The following is a 23,603-nucleotide window of genomic DNA, read 5'->3' on the forward strand; positions in this document are numbered from 1 at the left end:
AAGGGTTGCATAAGACAGTCATTGTGTTGCCACAAAACTTTCCCCATGATTTGCTGCTGATCAGCATATACTTCACCTCTTTTACTCCAATTAAAAATTGCAAACAGAAAAGCTTTCCAGCGCTAACAGACCCACGTGTCTCCTTATAGATGTGGAAAGTCACATGTTTCAGGAATGGCCAGACACCCCACTCTGGTACAATATAAAAGCAATGTCAGTCATTGTCTCTCATTTTTAATAGCTCTCCTTTCATGGTTCTAATTTTGCCATTAGGAATTAAAGATTACAGGGACTTTCCTTTTGGTATAGTGTAACCGATAAAGATGGATCTCCTTCATAGTAATGGTGTGCTTATAATTCAGCATTTACAGAAGGATTACAGGTCTTACCAGGACTTTCTAAATTTCATGTCACAAGTAGGAGATCCCCGGAATATATTTTTAATTTATTTTCCTCTTTGGTTCCAACTTAACCAAGTGGTTGGTACTAAAATGATATGGGTGGCAGTCATTGGAGATTGGTTCAACCTCATATTTAAATGGTAAGAAGTTGTGTTTCTTTTAAAACTTTGTATTTTTTGTGACGCAGGTTTTTAGCAGCTTCAAGATTACAATACATCCTGTAACCTATAGATTTACCTATGTAGTTTTGCCTTTTAAATATAAAATACAAAGTGTTTCAAAATTCAGGTTTAACAAAATGAGGATGTGTTTACAGTGACATTTTGGTAAGCAAAGAAGAGCACAAACAAGCATTTGTATGATTTTTCTAACAATAAAAATGTTCATGTATTGCGTAAGGTGAATTATCATGCTTTGTTTGGACCTTTCTACTCAGAGATCTTTTTATTGCATTTGTATAGTATGTACTGTTCTCTTTTTCGTTAGGATTTTATTTGGCCATCGTCCATATTGGTGGGTCCAAGAAACAATGATCTATTCCAATCAATCGAGCCCATGTCTTGAACAATTTCCTATAACATGTGAAACTGGGCCAGGTAAGGCATGTTTGTGGCTTCAGTGTTGCACATATTGTAAGTATTACTTCAGCAAGTAGCAGTCAGTGATAGTGATTATACTGTAAATTGATATACCTGCTAAAAATCAAGTACAATATGCAGGCACCTGAGCATCAAAACACATCAGTAGAAACGTAACAGAGAACCTAAACATTATATAGAGCTGAGACTACCTGGTCTGCGTATTTTGTTTCAATGTCTTTAACCTATGAAAGGCATCACTTTAAAAATTATAGTTATTACAGGTAGCAATGCTGGAGGACTGCCCTTCCAATAATTACTTTACAGCCCCAGAAATGCTGAATCACCTGTGTTGTAAAGTCATTCTTGGAGGTAGCTCTGCTGCAAGTGACAGCAACTTGCAGAGGTTTATTGAAGGTAAGTAGAGCCCTAGATTTGTCCTCTTCAGCATATCAAGTGAACAGGTGAAATATTTTGATATCCAAGTATATATTCAAGTAAATATTGCCCAAGAGCACTCCAGATTAGAACAGGTGACTCTTATGGAGTTTGAGGATTTCTGAGCTACTGCAGCAATTTTTAGGGTCACAAAAGTAAAACAAATTTGTGATCCCTGCTCTGATATTTAAATCTCGAATCCCTCTAACCTTCTCCTCCCCGAAGCTATTTAGTTTTTTTTTTAAAAAAACAAACAGCCACCTATGTTCTAACTAAAGGGAAGCCTGAGTTATCTGTTCAGGATAGAACACCCCACTTCCCTCAAAGCTATAGGCAGGTACAAGAGAATACACCATAAATGTGAGATATATAGATATAGATATTCCATTGGATTGTTTCACTGAGCACCCTCTCTGCCTCTGCTTTTACTTCTTTGTTAAGTGGAACGTAAATCCAATGAACTTTCAAATCCATGAAGTTTGAAATTAAACAAATTAAGCTCAGACATTCCTACTCTAGACTGGATTTTACATGTTTACACAGCTTTAATTAGGGCTCTTGCAAAATGGATTTTTTCCAATATATGAGAAATGTGCCGTAATTGTTATTAATGTGCTTTGTGATTCTACCGGCTTTCATATGGATAGCAATGCTGCAATTTTACTCCTCTTTGTTAGCAAGATGCTGCATCATAATTTACTCTAATTTTGAAGAAGAGATTTGAGCCCTTGTGATTGACCGTTTGTTTACTACTTTATGTGCGGACCTGCTATCAACTGTTAGGGTTGTTCTCTGTCTCACTTGATCATGAAATCACTTGGGGCTCAACCCAAGGTGCTAAGAGCTTCCCTCAGCTCCTTTCAAGTGACTTCAGAACTGAGGGCACTCATCCCTTGCAATATTGAGACCTTGGTTGCTTACCAATTAGTGTGTTTCCACATGATTCATTGGAACAGAAGGCCTGTTTCTTCCTGTTTAAAAAGAAACTATTTCTATTTTATTCAGTATGGCCTTTTCCAAATTTGTTATTTAAAATGTTTAAATATGTAGTTTAAATGAGAAGACTAGAGCAGCAGATGTACACTAACATGGATATTTAAATGAGCAAAGTAGAATAAATAGTGAACAACACAAGGATCGCAGATAGCTTGAACTAAAAACCTGCATCTGGACAATCTCAAACTTTGGGGTAGAAGTTCTGGAATTTGAATTTGGATCTAGGTCAGAATTTTGCAGCTGGCTCCAATGAGCTGAACCAAAACCCTCGATCCAACCCTCTCACAAATATTGGTGGAGTTTCAAAATGTGGATCTAAATTTTGGACTTTAGGCCTATCTCTAATAAACCACATTGCATATGGGTATGATAAATACTTTCAGATGAAAGGACTGACAATAGCAAGTAAAAAGTGTTTTTAAACACTGAAATATGAGATCATAAGTTGGTTTACCCAATAAAATGAATTCTAATCCGCAATGTGTCCTCAGTTAACATGGTATCTTGTGTAAAGATATAAATGATTATTTTTTTCAACGCTTTGGGAAAACTATCACTTGAGAAAATGGAAAGTGCCATGCAAGTACCTTTTGAAAGAAAGAAGGAATGAAGGAATCATGATCAAGAATCTCCTAGCCAAGTCCAGAAAAGGTGTGTAGATGGCATAGAAATCAATGTAATTTTCCTTCTTAGATGCACTTTTCTACCTTACCAAGCTATCCCATACCTTTGTGAACTACTTCTGAAGGGACTGGTCACAACATTTTCTCAAGTGACAAAATGATTTCCACTGCCTACAAAATAAGCCCTACAAACTTTTCTACCCTTCTGACTGCACAAGAAGCCACGTTGCATCATCTTAACACATACAGAGTCAGATTATCTGCCCTGTCTGCATCTCCCCTATTTGGGTTTTCCTGTGGCATGATGGAGTCCCCAGCGGGGTTAGAGCCAGCAGAGCCAGCTCTAAGCTATTTCTGCAGCCCCCAGCCCAGAGGGCATGCTGGGACTGGGGAAGGGTGTGTCAGAGGTAGTGATGTGAGGAGCAGGAGTGGCAGGAGCACAATGCAGTCCAGTTATACTCAATGGGTGCATGGATTTGGGGGACCGTTCTGAGCTGACACATGTTAGAGACACCTTTAGGCAGTAGCCTCTGTACTACTCAAGCCTGCACCAAGCTGAGGACCAGTGAGAACTGGGGAGCCATAACCTCCCTTCACCAAATGTAAATCTAATGAAGCCGAGAGTCTGACCCCTGGTATCTGCAGAGAGAACTGATATAGTAATTTTATGAATTATTTCACTAGCAGCATTCCATTGGAATTAGAGTTTTGGTCAGCTCCACCAGATGTGGGTGAAATCCTCTGCATCTCCACACTGCCTTCAGTATGCTTGAGAATAGCTTCTGTTAAATTTGGGTAAATATCATGGCACATAATAAAGCTTTCAATATGCAGAAGTTTGTTTATATTGAATCCCCCATTTGTTGCACCACTATAGAGTACTGTTAATTAATTCCAAAATGTTATAGCATTATTTCATGAGAAGGGATCTATTGAAATCTTTTCCCATACCAATTTTCATTCAATTTTCAACACTTTTGGTATTGTGTCAAACTGAGCATAAATAAGCCCCTTTCTTCCAACATAATAGAAAAGACTTTTCCCCGTTCTTTTGAGGGTCTACAGAAAATATGGCTTCTTAACCGAGGAAACAGATAAAATGACAATTTGGAAGGGCTATCTGAAGTCTGAAATTGCTCTATTGTATTTTACAATTTTTTGATACAAGGAGATCATTCCCTGCATCTCCCATATTGCAATATACACCTGTCTTCCATCTTAGCTGTATTCTGTATACTTTGTGGCTCTGTTCATATCAGCACTATTATACAAAGTGCTTTTGCTTTCTATCCTAGGAAATTATCAGACTAACATAGAATTACTTCCCTTAGGTTATTGTAAGGGTAGGCTGCCTTCCCAATATCCATCGAATCAATGTCTGTGAATTGTGCCTGACATGCCACAACCCACCATAACTGGGGTTCTAGTATTCATAAATCAACATCAAGTTCAAGAAGTGTCAACCTGCCCTCTAGTGCCATTGCTTATGACATTAAGCTTGTTGTTGCTCCAGATGTATTTGTAGCTATGGCTATAGAGAATGCTTTATTAGGCACCATAACTGGAACATATGCAATGGATAAATCCAAGCCTTGTGTCACCTTTGTTTTTTGCAAAAATCAGATTCATTAACCTATCTAGTTAGCATATTTTCCTCTCGGCATCACAGCTCATGTTTAACTTAAGGTCTGTGAGTTATCTGCTGCTTTTCTTCTGATAAAGATCTGGAGATCCTGTGGATAACTTTTCTGGAGACTTCATGTAGACAAGACAATCTGACCTAGCTTATGAAAAGCCATCAAGGTCCCTGTAGGTTTTTCATTTTTTACTGTTTTGGGTTCATTAATTGTTTGAATAACTGACAATGATTCTTTTTCTATATTCCAAACTTGTATTAATGATTTTTAAGTTAAAATATTCCTTTTTTCTTTTAACAGGAAGCCCATCTGGCCACGCTATGGGATCTTCTTGTGTCTGGTATGTAATGGTAACAGCAGCACTTAGCTACACAGTGAGGTGGAAAGATGAATCCACAATTACACTGCACAGGTCAGTCAGTTTCTGATATTCTGAAACCTTTATTTTGGTGGATTTGTAGATTTAGTTTAGATAAACATTATTATAGCAAATATTTGTAATTCATTTTTGGCCCACTTGACTTTTAAATTGTTAACATGTCTTCATTCTTATTGGTTTTGGACAATGAATTAGAATAGCAGTTCTCAAACTGTGGGTCAGGATCCCAAAGTGGGTTGCGATCCCATTTTAATGTGGTCGCCAGGGCCCAAGCCCCACTGCCCGGGGTCGAAGCTGAAGCCTGAGATCTTCAGTCCTGGGCGGCTGGGCTCAGGTTACAGACCCCTAGCCCAGGGCTTCAGCTTTGGCCAGATTGCCCACCTTGGGCAGTGGGGCTTTGCCGCGCCTCTCCCTCTCCTCCCCCCCCCCCCCCCGCATGCGCTTGGGTGGGCTCAGGCTTCTGTACCCCCTCTTGGGGTCACATAGTAATTTTTGTTGTCGGAAGGGGGTCGCGGTGCAATGAAGTGTAAGAACAGCTGAATTAGAATATAGAGACGATTTAGACTTTTCCTTAGGATGACATCTAATTAACTCACTGCCATTGCATTAACACAGATCTGAACCTGCCTCCTTTAAACACTATGGGAGTGAGACAGGTCAATAATGTTGGCAATCCTGATTTATACTGAGTGCCTTTCTTTGTCTGGTCTACTGGTTATTGCATTAAATTTACCACTTTGAGAATGGTCATTCATATTTTATTGTAAAGAAAATACACATAATATTGGCAATAGACAGCATGTTACTCAGTTTTGTGTAAAGCTTATGACTGGTTGGACTTTTTACCAAGGTTGAAAGGATTGTTATTTGACTTCATGGATCATGAGTTTAATTATGCCTTCATGGTGAAAAACACATGGAAAAATACATCTGCCACTTTAGCTTTCCACTGATATCTTACAGCAAAAACAAAGCATCTGATCTTAGATCCTACAGTATTAGTGTCTGATCCTGCAGTCTTGAATCGGGCAAAATTCCATTAAAGTAAATGGGATTGCAAGATCATACCATTATTCTGACAGTTTTATTTCAGTATCTGGCTCCAGGTTTTGATCATCTGTCTCTACACTGTTGAATTTGTACCTCTGGCTGCTACAAATATGGGACCCAATTGAATGACGCACAATGAAATATAATATTTTGGATTTTTAAAATTTCATGTATACAATTTCTTTTTCTTTCATAGACTTACCTGGTCATTCCTCTGGAGTGTGTTTTGGATTATTCAGATCAGTGTGTGTGTCTCTAGAGTATTCATAGCAACACATTTCCCACATCAAGTTATTCTTGGAGTAATTGGTGGTAATATTGCTTATTCTTACTCTTTGCAATATAAATACATAATCTGAACATTTGTTTTAAGTTTAAAAACAAGTCAAAGTTAAAGGCTTTTTATCCTGAGTCTCTAGAGCTGCATGTGATGTCTGGGGAGACTAAGGGTTTGAATATATTGTTATTATTATTATTTTATTATTTTATGTATTTATCATTATGTATTTGTATTTCTGTGGCATGTAGAAGCCCTAATCATGGACCAGGAGCCTATTGTGCTAGGTGCTGTACAAATACAGAACAAAAAGAGGGCCCCTGTACCCAGGAGCTACAATCTTAGTATAATATAGCCTTTGGGTAACATTTTCAAAAGCACAAAAGTGTTTTAGGAGCCTAGTCCTTCCCCCCCCCCTCCTTTTTTTTTAAAGGAACATAGACACCTCGAAGCCTGAGTCCCGTTGATTTCCTACGAGGCCTAGGCTCCTAAGCCCCAGGTCAGTTGTAAAAATGGGATTTAGGCACTTTTGAAAATGCTTCCTTTAGTCACTGTGTGATCTCAGAGTGATTGGCACATTAATTCCAGGGGCACTCCGTATGCTACTTTCCATGTGCAAATCAGCATGTTTAGCGTTGAGCCAACAGTTTGAAGCTACTGGGGTCCAGCTCCGTTCCTCTTCATAGCCAGGAAGGGGGTGAATGAGGAAAGGGAGAGAGATGAAACACATCTCCCCCGCCAGCACTATGAAAGAGGGAAGGACCAAGAGCATAGATAGGCTTGATTCACCCCTGTGAGAGTAGGGGGTTGCAATCTGCATCCCTTTCTACTCGTGGGGTAGCATCTGAAGAGTATGAAAAAGGAGAGAGAGAGAGAGAGAGAGACTGGCCTGTCTGGGTATGCTAATGCAGGGTTTATTAGTGAAAAAGTACACGTCTCTTCTGAAACTGTGGATCTTAGCATTTAAAGTAACGAGGTAGGCCCATTATTTTGACTTGGCAGTTTTGGAGATGAATGAGGTTTTTGGGTGTACTATAAACGTGGAAAAACCATACATATTCTTTTTTTTTTTAGGAGGTTTAGTTCTGCTTTTTAAAGGTAGGCCCTAGAAAGCAATTCTTTTTCAATATCCAAGAGCACAGTGCCCACTTTAATATTGCATTTCTAATTCCCAGGAATGCTTGTTGCTGAAGCATTTGAACATACCCCTGCTATCCAGACAGCGAGTTTGAGAACGTACATCAAGACAAATTTGTTTCTCTTCATCTTTGCTCTTGGCTTTTACCTGCTTCTCAAACTTATTGATGTTGATCTTCTATGGTCCGTTCCAAAGGCAAAGAAATGGTGTGCCAACCCAGACTGGATAAACATTGACACAACTCCATTTGCTGGACTGGTGAGAAATTTAGGTGCACTCTTTGGGTTAGGTCTTGGCATTAATTCTGAAATGTTCATCATGAGCTGTAAAGGTAAAAATGGATATAAGACGAGTTTCAGGCTACTGTGCATAGCTGCTTCTTTAGTTACCTTGCAGCTGTTTGATTTTATCAAGTTACCCACACATACAGAGTATTTGTTTTATGTTCTTTCTTTTTGTAAAAGTGCAGCCATACCTCTTACTGTAGTTGCCTTGATTCCATACTGCATACACTTATTAATGAGGCCAACTGAAAAGAAGTTAAATTAGATAAACTTTCAAAATAGTCTGAAAAAAGGTGGGTGCATTTAGATACAAGTGGCATTCTGTAACCCTCCGCAAAGGTAATTATTTTGGTACTCCATTCTGAACAGTGGTGGGTGTCACTATGTGTTTGATGTGCTCCCGGTAAGTCTCATGCCCAAAAGCAGTACATCCAAGAATGACACTGCCATGTCAGAACCACTGGTTGGCTTGCATTTTGACTTCATTCCCAGGATTTACAATGCAGTATGGCTGTCTACACCACTGTGGGTATGCACATGTTTTGATGCGTGTTGGGATTAGCCAAAGCTTGTAGATTTTCTAGTTCTTGTACACTTTCAATTAGATGGTGCTTCATCTCCCATATCATCATTCCACTTTCCATTTTATATATATAAATGCTGCATGTTAATCTGCTGGAAAATTAGGTGTGATAAAATCACACTAATTTAGCTACATGAATACAGCCATGTAGTGTGGTGAAGTCCTGCATAGTTTGCCAAACTTTAGATTTAACTTAGTGTTTTCTGAGTGAAGCATCTTCTGACTGAGTCAGGAAAGAAGAAGAAATTATTTTTAGAAAGATTCATCTGAAACAATGTAATTTCATTTCTAGGGCTATTGACAGAGCAGATAACTTTGTACTGACATGTTGCTTTTTGTATTTTTCTTTTAAAAATAGCTAAATGCAAAATCTTGAAATGAAAAGGCAATAAATTCTATTTACTAAAACTATTATACATTTAACTTTGTGGAAACTTATGAACATAGCACATTTAAATCAGTGTTATTTGGGTATGCATCTGCACAGAGTAACAACTGCAGAAAGTCATACAGTGTGAATTCATGTAATCTCAACACACATCCTAGTGTGTTATGCATGCTCCTGTCTTTCAAATGTAAATCAGTCTAATAATCTCATTTAAAGAGTACCAAACCAGAATCACTATTTAGGGGTGCAATTGGTTATGGTAATTCTTTGTTGACATACAATGAAAAAGTGATTCAAGAGTAAAATATGAGACGCTTGTATGTGGCCACCTTTGTTTGCCCAGCCACAGAGATAACTGTTATTATAGTAAATGTAACAAACTCATTTGTGAATTGACTATGCTGATTAATTTGCTGTTGTAAATATATAAAGCCAATTATATCCCTTTTTATACATTTTAATGCATTTCTATCATTGCACAATGACTTTCTACAATTCATACCCCATGTAATTTCCAGGTGCTATACTTTTTCAGAGCACAACTGAGCTATATTGTATTGGTGCCTTGGATCGGGTTTTCAGACCCCACACTAAGGCCAAGGGGAGGGCTGGAGCAGTACTGAGCCTGGAAGGCTCCGCCTCTCAGGCATCTTGGCTGGGGATTAAATTAGATGACCCTTGCGGTCCCTTCTAATCCTATGGTTCTATGATTCTACTGGCCAGCATGCTCCCGGGGAAAGGACTGATATAAAAGAAGCTCCAGTAGCCCCAGGCAGGAGGGAGACAAGAGGGAAGCCATTTCCTGAAGAAGTACCATATTGCAGCAGAAGGAGAAGAAACCTCTACTAAGAGGATCTGGCTGTGAGTCTTCCCCCCCTTGAAGCTACCCAAGAAAGAGGTAGAACCAGAGGCAAGGGCTGACCTTAGCCTGTGGGAGTTCAAGGCAAGGACTTTAATTTAACTACTTGTACTCCATTCCCCACTTCCTATAACCATCACTGTGACTTCCATGTGCCCCAGTGATCTCTGGTTGCTGCCACAGCCTTTTGGGACTATTGGAAGCTGGTTTAATTTAGAACTGGCCTCAGAATACTCTAACTTACCTCTGGGGACCAAACCAGTGGGCAGACACCTTTGCCCTCTCCTCCCTGAGTTGTGCTATGCACTCCTTGGCCTTGGTGGAGGCTCTGGGACTGTATATTTATACAGACACGCACAACACATTTTATATTCTCTTGTGCTGGGTGGAAGGATAATAGGGAAATAATACTGCAACAGCGAAAGCTTACTATGTATTGATTGAATGTTACCAATGTGCTCAGTGTTATACGAACATTAAAGATGACATAGTCAATCTCACAAGGAACTTGCTATCTAATTCAGACACTGTATCTACTGCTTTTTAGAGACATGAACAAAGGTCAAGTTCCTACTTGAACTGCTTTATATTCTGTCTGCAAGTATCTGAAAACAACCCAAAGACAAGAAGAATGTCAGATATGCATAAGAGCTTGTATGTCTGCACTAAGTGCTTTATTTAGCTATTTACAAAGCATTTTCCTCTTCCTTAATGCAATGTCAGTCATTTAGTCATCATTTGTGACATTTCAGTGCAGAGTGAATAGTAACAAAATCTAGGCAAAGCTGCATGAACATCCTTCAGCAGTCAGAAATAAAACCTCTAAAGAAAAGTGCTGGAACTTAATGTGAACTCAATTTGCAAGGCATGAAAGGCTCTATCTTGTAGCCCAAAATCCTTGAAATACTGCTTATATCACAGGAGGAGACATTTTGGTTTCAGATCCCAATATTCACCCCATGTTAACTGTGCTTTCTATAAAATTGTAACAATAGCCTAAGGTCATTATAATTTTATTTTTAGCCATGTAGAAGTAATAAATTAACAGATTGGACAGAAGGAGGTTATTTCATGAGTGTTATAATTATTTTGCACTAGGAATTTGATAAATATGGAAATCATTTTAGATTATCCTAGGAACACTTAATATTTGGGTCTTTCATGCAAAGAGTATCTGTGACATTGGATTGCAACTTTTCTTGGTTCCAGAAATTGCAATTTTTCCCAGTAAAAGCACATCCAGTATTTAGAATAGGCACCAGTGCATAGGAAAGTCAGGAATGGATTACAACATACAGGGATAATCCATAACATTACTGTATTCCAAGTACTGATGCACGTATTCAGGTACTCTAATTTATCAAACACAGTAGGTTCCAAATACTGATTTGCCTTTAAATATTGGATTCATGTTCGGTTTCGGAGAGTACAAGGCAGGGTTTTTATGCATGTCCCTATCACCAAAGTCAGTGTGGTAACTACACTGTAGTTACAATGTGAATGAAAAATAACTTCAGTTGGTTACAAGGTCTAATATGCTTACTTTGGTTTGTAACAGTGTGCATGGTAATATTAACAAGAATGGAAATTTTCTTACCCAGTCTTTTCCATTCTTCTAGCAGTGTCTTTTACAATCATCCTACATATGAGCTATTTCCCTCCTGCCTGCAGCTTCTGGAGGCAATTCAAAGCTATAGTATAGCTTGCTCTAGCCATGCTCCCTTTGCCAGCCTACTGCCAATAGATTCATTCCAGAGCAGTGTAAAAAAATAGTTAACAGCAAAATTATTAGTAACAGCAAGGTTATTATTGAAGCACCACATACAGCACCCTCCTGCTGAAGGAGGCCTCTGCAAAAGACAGAAGACAGTGTCTGATAAAGGTGTTAGCCAATATCCGTGTCACTGCTCTGTAGTGCAACAACATGCTTTTTCAGCCCACAAGGTTGCCATAGATCTTGTGGCATGTGCCTTGATTCCTTCTGGATGCCTTTTATGCCTCAACAATACACAGTCCGATCCATCTGGCCAGGGATAGCTCACATAGTCTAAGTCCTTGACACCTTGGGTGAAAGGAAATGAACAGAGAGCCTGATCTCTTTGTGGATTCTGGACACTTGATATAAACCTTTGGTACTTATCTTCCCATTGAATCGCTGTGACTTTGGACAGACCAAAGGGAGGACAATCTGCTGTGAGTCATGAAAAGGAGAGTCTACTTTAGGCAGAAACATTTCTGCACCACCTTGACATCATTGAACGTACAGTAAGGTTCCTGCATGGATAAGACTGTGGACATGATGGTGACCAGAAAACAGGTTTTGATGGAGAGATAAAATGGTAATACAAATGTCAGAGGTTTAGAGGGATGGATGGTTGGGGCTTTCAACACCAAAGGTAGGTCCCACTTAAGGAAAATTGGTCTGACTGCTCCAAGGGACCTGGATACCTAAGAGTTCTCACCCAGGGAGCCCAAGGATCCTGCAAACAGCACAATAATGAGACTTATACTTGGAGTACTGTGGTGTTTGGCTCTGAATCTCCCACAAACACACAGATTCATGACAAACACCAAGAAAAATTCCATGATTCCTTCAATTATTCATCTGGGCATGGAGATAGACATGTCAGCAGTGCAGATCTACCCATCATTTGACAAATTCCACAAGATTCAGGATTTGATATCCATGCTAGTCAAGAGCAGGAGCCAACAACAGCTCAGTGCCTTCAGCTACTGGGCCTCCTGTTCTCGTGCAGAGGAATCACTCAATGGATGAGATCACAGATCAGATGCCTCAGGTCTGTCTGCTGAAAGTATGGGACCATGCTCTGGCATGCATGCAAAATCAGGTACTGGTCCCAAAGCAGGTCATCAACTTCCTGAGAATGTAGACAGTCTCAGGCAATATCTACAGGTGTTTGTCATGAATCTGGGCTCTTTCAGGAGATTCAGAGCCTGGATCATGGCACTATGTGCCATGGTCTGCATAGGAGTCTGATTTAGATGCCTTCCAGAAAGAGGAATAGGTGAATTCCTTGGGATCTGAGTATTGAATATCACCAGCATCTTCATAAATACCCTGGGGCCGATGAGAGACTGAATGGCACTTTTCGGTACTGGTAGCAATCCATGCCATAAGCAAAGCTCAGTAGGCTGTCTTGGCAGGGGCACACCTGAATGTGGAGGTATGGGTGACCCAGGTGATGTGTGTCTTGGTGCCAACCGGAAGAGAGCACATGGGTGAACAAGGGTTACTGGGATCCCCTGGGTCTGATATCTTCATACTAGTTCACCAAAGTGTGTCATGTAAAGTCTTTACTGAAAGCCTGTGTTACCCTGATCATCATAAACATTGTACAATGTATGTACAGGTAAAAATTAAGAAGTTATGTATCTGTACTGGAAACCATGTTCTTAAAGCTTTGAAGTTAAAAGCAGGGCACCACGAAGTGACCAGCCTTGGACAGCCTCTGGTCTGACAGGGGGTAGGAAATGCATCTCACTCTTTGTTTGATCAAGTGTGCATTGTGCAATTGTGTGTCTCACAATGTAAGCCTATGTGGGGCCCAGCTGGATGCTAATGAGAAGGTTGCAAGGTGAACCAGTGAGGGAGACCAGAGGGAACAACAATCAACAGGAGGTGCTCTGATCATGCATAGCGCTCAAAGGACTGTTTTGATATATCTGAGCTTGCAAAGAGACACAGGGGTTCTTTCCACTGAGGAGTCAAGAGGACAGCGTGGAGTCTGGTGAGTGGAAGATCACAGCAAAGCCTGGCTGTAAGACACTGGATGGCTTTTGGGGTGAGGTTTTGCTCTATATGCCATAACAATGTCTTGTTTAGGCTATAGAAAGCATGTTATTATTTTAATTTATATGTAACCATTTGTTTCCACTATTTCTATTTGCTTCTTCTTGACTATCTATTTGTTAAATAAACTTCTTGTTCTTACTGTAAACATATCTAAGTGCCATGTGTTGAGTGGTGTGATGATCTTGAGGCCCATCTGGTAAGCTGGTGTGAACTATTCCTTCAGGCGTAGCGGATCTGTGAATTCTGTGAGTGCCAGTGGATCAGGCCCTGGATGCTCCAGAGAGGAAGCCCAGTGGGCTCAGGGGTTGGAGTATGCCTATCATTAGTCTATAAAGAGTAAGGCATGTGGAGACCTGGAAGGCAGTCCTTGTGTTGCCAGAGGCTGATGGTGTTGGGGAACTGACCCACAGCAGGCACACTCCTATGGTGAGGCAACGGGAGATCTCGTTCTTGACCAGCTTGCCCCACTAGGGTTGCTGGTGATGAGAAAGTGGATGAAGAAGGGATGGAGCCCTTAGCTTGAGGGAGTATCCCTGATGCACTATCTCTTGCACCTGTTTTTCTGTGGTGGATGCAAACCATTCGTCTGAAAAGTGGGAAATCCTGCCTCTCGAGCTCAGGTCTGGTGGAGCACATTCATTCAGTGTCTTAACAACCCCTTCGATGTTGTGGAAGCACCACTAGATTATCCACTTGTTCTTTGATTCCAAGGTTTTCCCTTTCCTCATCTGTTATCTTACCTCTGAAATCTCTGTGAGGAAGGAGGATGAAAGGCATGTCTGTTGTATACTACCTATTAGTTCAGTTCAGTCATTGAATTGTACCAGTTTTTTCCTTTTCTAAAATGTTAAATGAATGTAGAAAGAGACAGTCCTGCCTAAAGAACTTACAAGCTATTGGAGAAAGGAAGGATTACCTACCTTTTACAGATGGGGAACTGAGGCACAGAGAGAAGTGTCTGATTCAACTGGTAATTGAAACCAAATCGCCTGCATCTAGTGTAATAGCTTAACCACAAGATCATCAATTAGTTCAGTTTCTTATTGCTGTACAGTAACCACAAGAAACAAAGTTCTTAAATGGAAATAAGCTATGTAGAGCATAGATAGTTCAAAGGTAACCCTCTCTATGTAAATCCAGCCTAAGTTTGGATAGGCATGTCAGAAGTCAGTTATTTAGCTTTCAGCAGAAGACTCAGTTTGATTTAGTTGGGGATTGTTCCTGCTTTGAGCAGGGGATTGGACTAGATGACCTCCTGAGGTCCCTTCCAACTCTGATATTCTATGATTCTATGCTCTGACAGTGAGTTTGTAATCCCTTATTAGAGAACCAAATGGAGAGGGGAAGGACTGTTTAAGTTTAGTAGAGTTTTCAGCCACTATCTTATCCAATTTTTCTCCAAAGAGGAGAGATCCTGTGAATTTAGAGTCGCACAGGACTCATCTGTAGTGAGCATCTATCCTCCACAGATGAAGTCATGTGTGTCTCCTGGCCACTGAGCTGGATGCTGTGGCCTTGGCAGAAAACTTCACAGCATCTATTGAAGCATCTGCCACAAATGCTGTTTCTAGGGAGATTTCTTATGTATAGCCTTAAAGACGTGTTGGTCTCTGCATCTTTGCTCTTACAGCTTGTAGAATCTGAGAATATGCCCATTAGTGTGTTTACCCTGGTCAGAAAATTTCCATGCCTCCTTGATTACCTTCTCAAAGGATGGGTGTAGGGGAATCACTCTCTCAGGCTAGGATTTGGAAGGGAGACATTTTCTCTGAGATTTATCATTGAGGTCTTGCTCGGGTTGGATCTGGATCATGGATACAACCTTTTTTACATATGGTTTCAAACTTCTTGAAGAGAGTAAAACCTTTGTTAATCTCTGTCCTGCTCAAAACCAGTTGTTGGTTGCTCTTCTACCACAGAAGAGGAGGAGGAGGGGGTCTGAGTCAAAGGACAAATACCTTTTAGAGGGTTTTGTTTGTTCATTTTTGCTTTTTACTTTTTTGACCCTTTTGTTCTTTAGTTTTTGTTTTGCATGCTTTGGCAGCTTAGCTATGCCCTGGGTGCATGTATTTGGGATTAGCTTTGCATTAGCCTTGAGCCTTCTAGAAATTTCTCCCTCAGAGTCCTCCCTTATAGGCTCCCACTCCCCAAGGTTGGGGGATGGGGACTAACTGCCAGCGTTTTCTGATTCAAGCTGGGAGAAAGGGAAGGGCTGATTGTGAGCACTGATTCTCTCCCCAGAGCACTTAGGTCCCATTTCAGGATGCGGGCTGGGACCTGGAATCCTGCTAAGGTCTTAGCCATGGGGTCCTGAATTGCCCCCGTGCCAGCCTCATCCTTAGAGCAGCTCTTGGTTCTGCCCTATGTCTCCTGGTTGGGCTTTTCTGTAGTGGAGTCATGGTTTCTCGGGGCGGGTCCCAGCCTGCCTGTCTGCTCCATGCCCAAGCAACATGAGGGTAGGCAGGATAACTGGCAGGACCTAATTTGCCCTCTGTCGAGCCTGTTAAAGCTACCTAAAAGGTGCTAACTTTTAAGCTTAGCCCGGTTCTTGCATGGCTGCTCTGCCATCCCTGAAAGGGGGCAGAGGCACTCGGCAGGGAGGCATTGCAGAAGGCATTCGGGGTGGCTTCAGCCACATGCTGCTAAATCCCTGGTCTAGGAGGAGGAGAGAACAAAGGCGGGGAAGCAAATGATAGGACGGGAGCAAAGAAAAACGTCTCTGACTGCTGCCATGGAAGCAGAAGATCTGGCAGCAGGCCAGAGGGGAGCATGCCTGGCATAGGCTATGCTATAGCTTTGATCTGCCTCTGGAAGCTGCAGACAGGAGGGGAATAGCCCATACCTAGCATCTCCCACAGTTCTGCTGGGCTGCAGAAGACATAGGTGTTAAAAAGTATTTGTCCATCGTAGCGTTTACTGACGAAATTAAGGTTTAAGTTTTAAGAGTTACAGTAGAATCCTGATTTACCAAACCCCAAATAGCCACCAGTCTAGACTACCTGAATGTTCTCAATAGAACAGGAGGCTGCAGACTTTATTTAGTAACGTTTCTAAGCTCTGCAGAGCTGAGCTAGGCACTTGCAGAGTTCAGGCCCTTCAGCACCCAAAGCCTCCCAATGGATGAAGACTATTGATCTCCAGAGTTTCCCCATATGCAAACTGAATTGGGGTTTTACAAGCAGTAGGGATAATCAAGCTTCAGCTGTGATTCCATAGCATGGCCATTTTAAATCAAAGGCCAGAACCTCAATTAGCATAACTAGATGTATCTTCATTTACTTCAGAATATTGCATGCTTGAGCTTTAACTAGTGCAGTCTTGGCTGATAATGTGTGCAACTAGCACATTATGATGGGTGGCCTACCTCAACCTACTTTGGGCCACAGGTCATGAACTTCCTGTTGTGTTTGTATTAGGAATAAAGAGATTAAAGGACTTGATTAATTCTCTCACGTCTGATAGTGAAAACTAAACAGGAAGTCTGCCCTCTGTGTCTATGGTGTTGCAAATGGGCCAGTGCAATTCAAACAGTTGGTTAGCTAGCTAGGGAACGCCTACCTGCAATGAGATGAACTGTAGTCACAACTGGTAGGGTTATATGGTGCCCTGACTGTAAATTAATGGAGCCCTCCTTGGCATAAGCCCTAGAGGGAGGGTGGCAGTAGTTCCATAGCGAACTCAGCCCCAGGAGTGAATGCTCCTGGACATCATTTAATCTGTTCTTAAAATCAATGGAAACTTATGAACATAAGTGTGATGGTGCCCCACCATAAGGCTTTATGGAAATATTCTTATGAATATATATATAATTGGAATATGTTTTATGCTACATATGCCATGTAACATATCTCTGTGAAGGTTATGAGCTACTGAATCTATTCATCTTATTTGTATGCATGTATCATTTTTGTATTCGAAGTTATGAATATTGGCTGTGGACTTGCTTGATTTCTAAGTAGCCTAGTAAGCATTTGGTCAGCTTCTTGAGAAAGAAATGTGCAAGTTAAATGCCCAATCAAGAAGCACTTAATGAACAATGGATCTTGAAGACGCCAATACACATCTGAGCTTTCCCAGGAATGTGGATTGGCTGGTAAAAAACTCAGTCATACATGGACATGTGACTTGCCCATGTGACTCCAAAACTCCATGTTGCAGCTGGATTCTACACAGGGGGAGGGAGGGGTGTCCAGCCACAGGAGAAAGTCTATTTAAACCCCTGGGCAACCCCTCCATTTTGTCTTCAGCTGGCTCAAGAGACAGCCTCTCCACCCCCATGGATACCTGAAAGAAACTGGAATAAAGGACAGTAACTACAGGGAGTGTGAGTGATTGCTGGACCTAGACTAGAAGGAGACTAGTCTGTAAAAGAAATCTTACTGGGTGAGGTTTTTTAATCTGTATTCAATTTCTTTGAAATAGACTTGCGTGTTCTATTTTATTTTGCTAGGTAATTCACTTTGTTCTGTCTGTTACTACTTGGAACCACTTAAATCCTGTATATTTACTCATATTTGTGTATTTAATAAAACCACTTTTTACTTATTAATTAACCCAGAGTATGGATTAATACCTGGGGGGCAGGGAACAACTGTGCATATCTCTCTGTCAGTGTTATAGAGGGCGAACAATTTCTGAATTTACCCTGTGTAAGCTTTATACAGGGTAAAACAGATTTATTTGGGGTTTGGACCCCATTGGGAGTTTGGCATCTGAGTGTTAAGGACAGGAACACTTCTTAAGCTGCTTTCAGTTAAGTCTGCAGCTTTGGGGCATGTGGTTCAGACCCTGGGTCTGTGTTGGAGCAGACTGGCGTGTCTGGCTCAGCAAGACAGGGTGCTGGAGTCCCAAGCTGGCAGGGAAAGCAGGGGCAGAAGTAGTCTTGGCACATCAGTTGGCAGCCCTAAGGGGGTTTCTGTGATCCAACCCGTCACAATAGACATTATTATACCACTTCAGGGCAGGGGTCTGTCTAGTCCAGTGTTCTGTCATTGACTCCCATTGGATCAGAGGAATAGAAAAACTACCTTATGAGAGGAGACTCAAGGAGCGTGGCCTAACAAAATGAAGGCTGAATATAGCTAGGGTTGCCAACTTTCTAATTGCACAAAACCGAACACCCCTTCCCCCAGGCCCCACCCCTTGTCCTGCCCCTTCTCTGAGGCCCTGACCCCACTCACTCCAGATCCCACCTCCCTCCATTGCTTGCTCTCCCCCACTCTCATTGGGCTGGGGCAGGGATGCGGGACGGGGTGAGGGCTCTAGCTGGAGGGTGTGGGCAGAAATGAAGAGTTCAAGGTATGGGAGGGGGCTCCAAGCTGGGGGTTGGGGTGTGGGAGGAGGTGAGGGCTCTGGCTGGCGGTGTGGGTGCTGTGGTGGGGCCAGGGCTGAGGGGTTTGGGATGCAGGAAGGGGCTTCAGGCTGGGGCTGAGGGGTTTGGCATGTGGGAGGTGGCTCAGGGGATTGTGGTATGGGAGGGGGGAATGTAGAATCTGTGATGGGGCTCAGGGCTGGGGTAGGGTGTGGGGTGCAGGAGGGCATATGAGGTGCAGTCTCCGGAAGGAAGTTAGGGTATAGGAGGGGGTTCCGACCTGGGGCAGGTGGCTCCCGGTTGGTGATATAGCAGGGCTAAGGCAGGCTCCCTGCCTGCCCTGGCTCTGCACTGCTCCCAGAAGCAGCCGGCATGTCTGGACCTTAGGCAGTGGCACGGCCAGGTGGCTGTGTGCATTGCCTGCATCCGCAGGCACTGCCCCCGTAGCTCCCATTGGCCACAGTTCCTGCCCAATGGGATCTGCGGAGTTGGCGCTGGAGGCAGGGGCAGCAAGCAGAGCTTCCCTGATCACCCCTGCACCTAGGGGCTGGACATGCCGGCCACTTCCAGGGAGCTGTACAGAGCCAGGGCAGACAGGCAGCCTGTCTTAGTCCTGGTGCGCCGCCGACCGGACTTTTAATGATCCAGTCAGCAGTGCTAACCAGGGTCCCTTTTGACCGGGCGTTTTGGTCAAAAACCAAATGCCTGGCAATCCTAAATGTAGCTGCACTGCTTGGTAATAGTGGCCGCAATGTAATTATGTAGTGGGGAAAGTAACAACGAAACCCACCACAGGAGCAATTTCAGAAAGGGGGATTATACAAAAATGAGACCGCTATTTAAATGGAAATTAAAAGAAACAGTCACAAGAGTGAAAGGTGTGCAAGCTGCATGGAAACTATCTAAAAAAAACATAGTAGAGGCTCAAACTAAATGTATTCCTCAACTGAAAAAGAAAACAGTAAGAAGACCACAAAAAAAAAAAAAAGCCACCATAGGTAAACAGCAGAATAAATGAGGCGGTGAGAGACAAAAAGGCATCCTGTGGAAGTCAATTTCTACTGCAGAAAATATAAAGGAGCATAAACCCTGCAAGTCAAGTGTAAAAGTATCATTAGGCAGGCCAAAAAAGACATTTTGGAGAAAGGTGTAATAAACCTCATAATGGAAAATTATAGCTTAACCTTCCTCCAGAGGAAGGCTGTTCCCAATCTTCGCTTAGTATTTGGCTTATGCCTTGAAGCATGATATTTTATATGTAAAAAGGTCAATCCAATCTAATCTAACTGTGAACATTCTCCTTGATTAACAGAAATGGAAATCTTTTTTATTCTTTAAGCTTTACAGAATTTTTACGTGCTCTTTAAAAAGAAATGGCATGATATGGTCACCAGTGATGAAAATGGGATATTCTCTATTTATCTAGCACAGTTTCAAGGTAAGAAAGAAATTAAATAACAGTGAAAAATAATTATTGTGTTCCTTGATTTAACTGAGTATTTATTCGTATTCAAATCAGTTAGTTGAGGCCATTTAATAAAGTGGATAACTAAGAATTAATCTTTACCAGCTTCTGTTCCTCTTCTCAATCTCTTTCGTTGTCATAGTGGAGTGAAGCTGACCTTGTAGTTATTATTTTTTATTTATTTCACAAGTAGCATCTAGATCCTCCAGTGTAGGTCAGGGCCCCATGGTGCTAGGCACTATACAAACACACAGTAAAAGACAGTCCTTGCCTGAAAAAGCTCACAATCTAAATAGACAAGAGAGACAAATAATGGGGCAAAAAAGATTTCTATAACCACATTGAGAGTATCTATTTTAATTCTGTCTGTAAAACCTTCAAGTTAGGAAATATTTCATCCCGCCACTAAAATAGAATATAGTATCATACTTGGTTTGTGTTTTAGCCCTATAACTTGCCAAAAGAAGCAATCTGACATACTAATATTCAGGGAGGATTCTTCCTTGACTAACATTTAGTCAAGCAAGTAAGGCACTGTGCAGCCAGACTACAAAGCCATTTTACAAGAGCTCCCCACCCTCGAATAGCTCCACAACTCCCAAATAAAGAGCTGTCTTACCAGGAAATTTCCTTCTTTCCCTTGCACAATAGGCTAGGCTATCTCCTGAACAAACCAGGCTACTCTGTAATCACCTTGTATGATCCTACAAGGCTTGCTTACTCCAGAAGGCGAGATACATTTTAGGCTCGATAATGTCCCATGTAACTTGTCATATGACAGAGCATTTTGTACCAGGTAATAACTCAAAGGGGTACCAACATTGCCAAACCAACTGTAGCATTCTCATTTAGAAAAATATCATCTTCCACGTTTACACAGAGCCTGTGGTAAATCAGCTAATTGGCGCTCCAGTAGTGACAAGTTTGTAATAAGCTCCTTCCCTGGCCATCAGTTCATCATGAGTGCCCTTTTCAATAATAATTCCTTGAGACATGACAGCTATGATATCAGAGTGTTGAATTGTAGACAACCGATGTGCTATGACAATGCAGGTCCGTCCTTCTCTGGCTTTATCCAATGCAGCTTGCACAGTCTACAGACAATAGACAAAGTATCAGAATGAAAATGTGCCAGCTGAAATGGAGGTCAAGATCTGGAAAATCCCTGATTATTCTATTCCAATTCTATTCAATGGCTCAGCAGTTCCAAAATTTACTGTTGGACATTTGAACCAAAACTGAATCAAAGGTGAAGTTATTGATGTGCTTGGCTGACCCATGAATTAAACTGCTAGTATGTAGGAGGGCTTAGCAAATATGAATAACTCTAGAAATTATACGAGTCCTTCCGTTACATCCTGAATGTCATTTTCGTGCTGATGTGGTTTAAAACTGCCAGTGCTACTTTCATCCCAAGGTGCAAGAAAGCCATGCAGATCCTTGCCTGAGTTCTCAGTCCCAGTGCTGTAGTCTTTAATTGAAGTTAAGGAAATTACTGCATGCTCAGGCCCTTTATGCACACAGTAACTCCTCACTTAACGTCGTAGTTATGTTCTTGAAAAATGCAACTTTAAGAGAAACGATGTTAAGTGAATCCAATTTCCCCATAAGAATTAATGTAAATAGGTGTGGTTAGGTTCCAGGGAAATTTTTTTTGCAAGACAAAAGACATTATATACATATACAGTATATGTTTTAAACAATTTTAAACAAACAATGTAATACAGGTATAAGTTTTAAACAATTTTAAACAAAATGTAATACTGTACTCAGCAATGAAGATTGTGAAGTTTGGTTGAGGTGGTGGAGTCAGAGGGTGAAAGAGGGTGGATCATCCGGCTGCTCCGCTTGATGGTCTTTCCAAAGTGCTGGGGGGTGCTCAACCCCCGGCTCTGCCCCAAGCCAGCCCCCCTTCCACCCCCACCTTGCCTCTTCCTGCCCCTGCTCCATCCTCTCTCCCCAGGTGTCCACGTCCTCCCTCCCTCCCCCCAGCCTCCTCAATGCCGTGAAACAGCTGATTGCTGCAGGTGGGAGGCCAAAGCCTCCCCCTTCATCCCCACACCTCCCGCCTGCAGCAATCAGCCATTTTGTGGCATTCAGGAGGCTGGTGGGGAGAGGGAGGGTGCGGTGCGCAGCCTCCCCCTTCCTTCTCTGTGTCTCCCGCCCACAGCAATCAGCTGTTTGGGGCATTCGGGGGGGTGGGGGGATGCTGCATGCCGCATCCTCACGCCTTCCCCGTCCCCGAGCCTCCTGAATGGCGCCAAACAGCTGATTGCTGCAGGTGGGAGGCGCAGGGAAGGAGGGGGGAGTTGCTGATCTGAGAGGCCGCTGGCGTGCGGGAGGCATTGGGGGAGGTGGAGGGGCACCGATAGGGGCCTTAGTGACGTAACAACAAAACAGCATTAACTGAGATGACGTTAAGTGAGGAGTTACTGTACCTTTGTTTTAATTTATACTTTGCATGTGAAACTTGGTTATTGAATGCTTTGAAAATGGAACTAGTATGAACTAAGGTAACCTCTGTAAGGTCTAAGTCTAAGAGTAGCTATGGCTGGTTGGTTTTGTATTTTTACATATTAGAACGTCATAAATAGTGTTTTAGGACTGAATGTACTCAAAGAAAAAATACTGTCTGTGATAAGAGGGTATCTCTTTATCTAGTACTTTTCTAAGGTTTCTGTATCAGACAGAAACAAATTAAAATTAAATATTATTATTATTATGGACATTTCTTTTATGACAACACACCTAGATAATTATACTGAACCTCCCTCATTCTCTTTTATTGCACATTTACCTTTTCACTTTCCGTGTCTAAGGCAGATGTTGCTTCATCCAGTAATAAAATTTTAGGATCTCGTATGATGGCCCGAGCTATAGCAATGCGTTGCTTTTGCCCACGAGAAAGCTGGGATCCCTGAGCCCCAACATTAGTTTCATATTTCTGAAAAATATACAATACAGGAAATTTTATTCCTAAATGAGCATGTCGGCAATTACAATAATGGATAAACTGGGACAATATTGTGGTGCCCTGTGGGGAGTGGGCCATGAGTCTCCTTTCTGTTTGGTTATGCTGTTTGCTTCCTCTCCTTTTTGTTTGGTTACACTGGAACTTTTCCTTTCTGTCTCCTATCAGAGTTTGAAATTTTGAAAATATTGCTTTCTGATGGTTATTTAATTTTTAAAGTATTTGCCCAACAGTAGGGGGAAAAAAATCAAACCCCAACTCCCCAAAAATAAATCACGACAAAAACAACATTATGCCACTCCTCTCCCCCCAGATCTGTGAAAATAAAATGATCAGTGTTGGCACATGAAAAGGTCCAGTTTGCTTTGGTGAGAAATCTCATTGCAAGGAATACCTTGCCTTTCTCAGCTG

The 23,603-nt window shown here is 41.8% G+C and overlaps 2 protein-coding genes across 2 annotated transcripts in view; one reads left to right on the forward strand and one right to left on the reverse strand.

Moving 5' to 3' along the window:
- Nucleotides 1–323: 323 nt before the first annotated feature.
- Nucleotides 324–8,671, forward strand: G6PC2 (glucose-6-phosphatase catalytic subunit 2). Its single transcript, XM_073305745.1, has 5 exons — nucleotides 324–541; nucleotides 888–997; nucleotides 4,974–5,085; nucleotides 6,299–6,414; nucleotides 7,555–8,671. Exons 1-5 carry the CDS (start codon nucleotides 324–326, stop codon nucleotides 8,064–8,066), a joined length of 1,068 nt encoding a protein of 355 aa, XP_073161846.1. The 3' UTR covers nucleotides 8,067–8,671.
- A 12,001-nt stretch (nucleotides 8,672–20,672) lies between these two features.
- Nucleotides 20,673–23,603, reverse strand: part of ABCB11 (ATP binding cassette subfamily B member 11) — a 69,416-nt gene continuing 66,485 nt past the window's right edge. Inside the window, exons 27-28 of the mRNA XM_073304739.1 lie at nucleotides 23,019–23,165; nucleotides 20,673–21,315 (exon numbers count right to left, since the gene is read on the reverse strand). Of these exons, the coding sequence (XP_073160840.1) occupies nucleotides 21,115–21,315; nucleotides 23,019–23,165 (348 nt within the window). The 3' untranslated portion in view covers nucleotides 20,673–21,114. The remainder of the gene's footprint in view (nucleotides 21,316–23,018; nucleotides 23,166–23,603) is intronic.

The sequence above is a fragment of the Lepidochelys kempii genome, chromosome 11 (genome assembly GCF_965140265.1).
Source record: "Lepidochelys kempii isolate rLepKem1 chromosome 11, rLepKem1.hap2, whole genome shotgun sequence".
In the NCBI taxonomy this organism is placed as follows: domain Eukaryota; kingdom Metazoa; phylum Chordata; order Testudines; family Cheloniidae; genus Lepidochelys; species Lepidochelys kempii.

Excerpts from the sequence above, each read along its gene's own strand:
- G6PC2 (XM_073305745.1), top strand. The coding sequence starts at position 324 with ATGGATCTCCTTCATAGTAATGGTGTGCTTATAATTCAGCATTTACAG. Across the intron at positions 542-887 it reads TTCAACCTCATATTTAAATG|GATTTTATTTGGCCATCGTC; the intron begins GTAAGAAGTTGT and ends CTTTTTCGTTAG. Across the intron at positions 998-4,973 it reads AACATGTGAAACTGGGCCAG|GAAGCCCATCTGGCCACGCT; the intron begins GTAAGGCATGTT and ends TTCTTTTAACAG.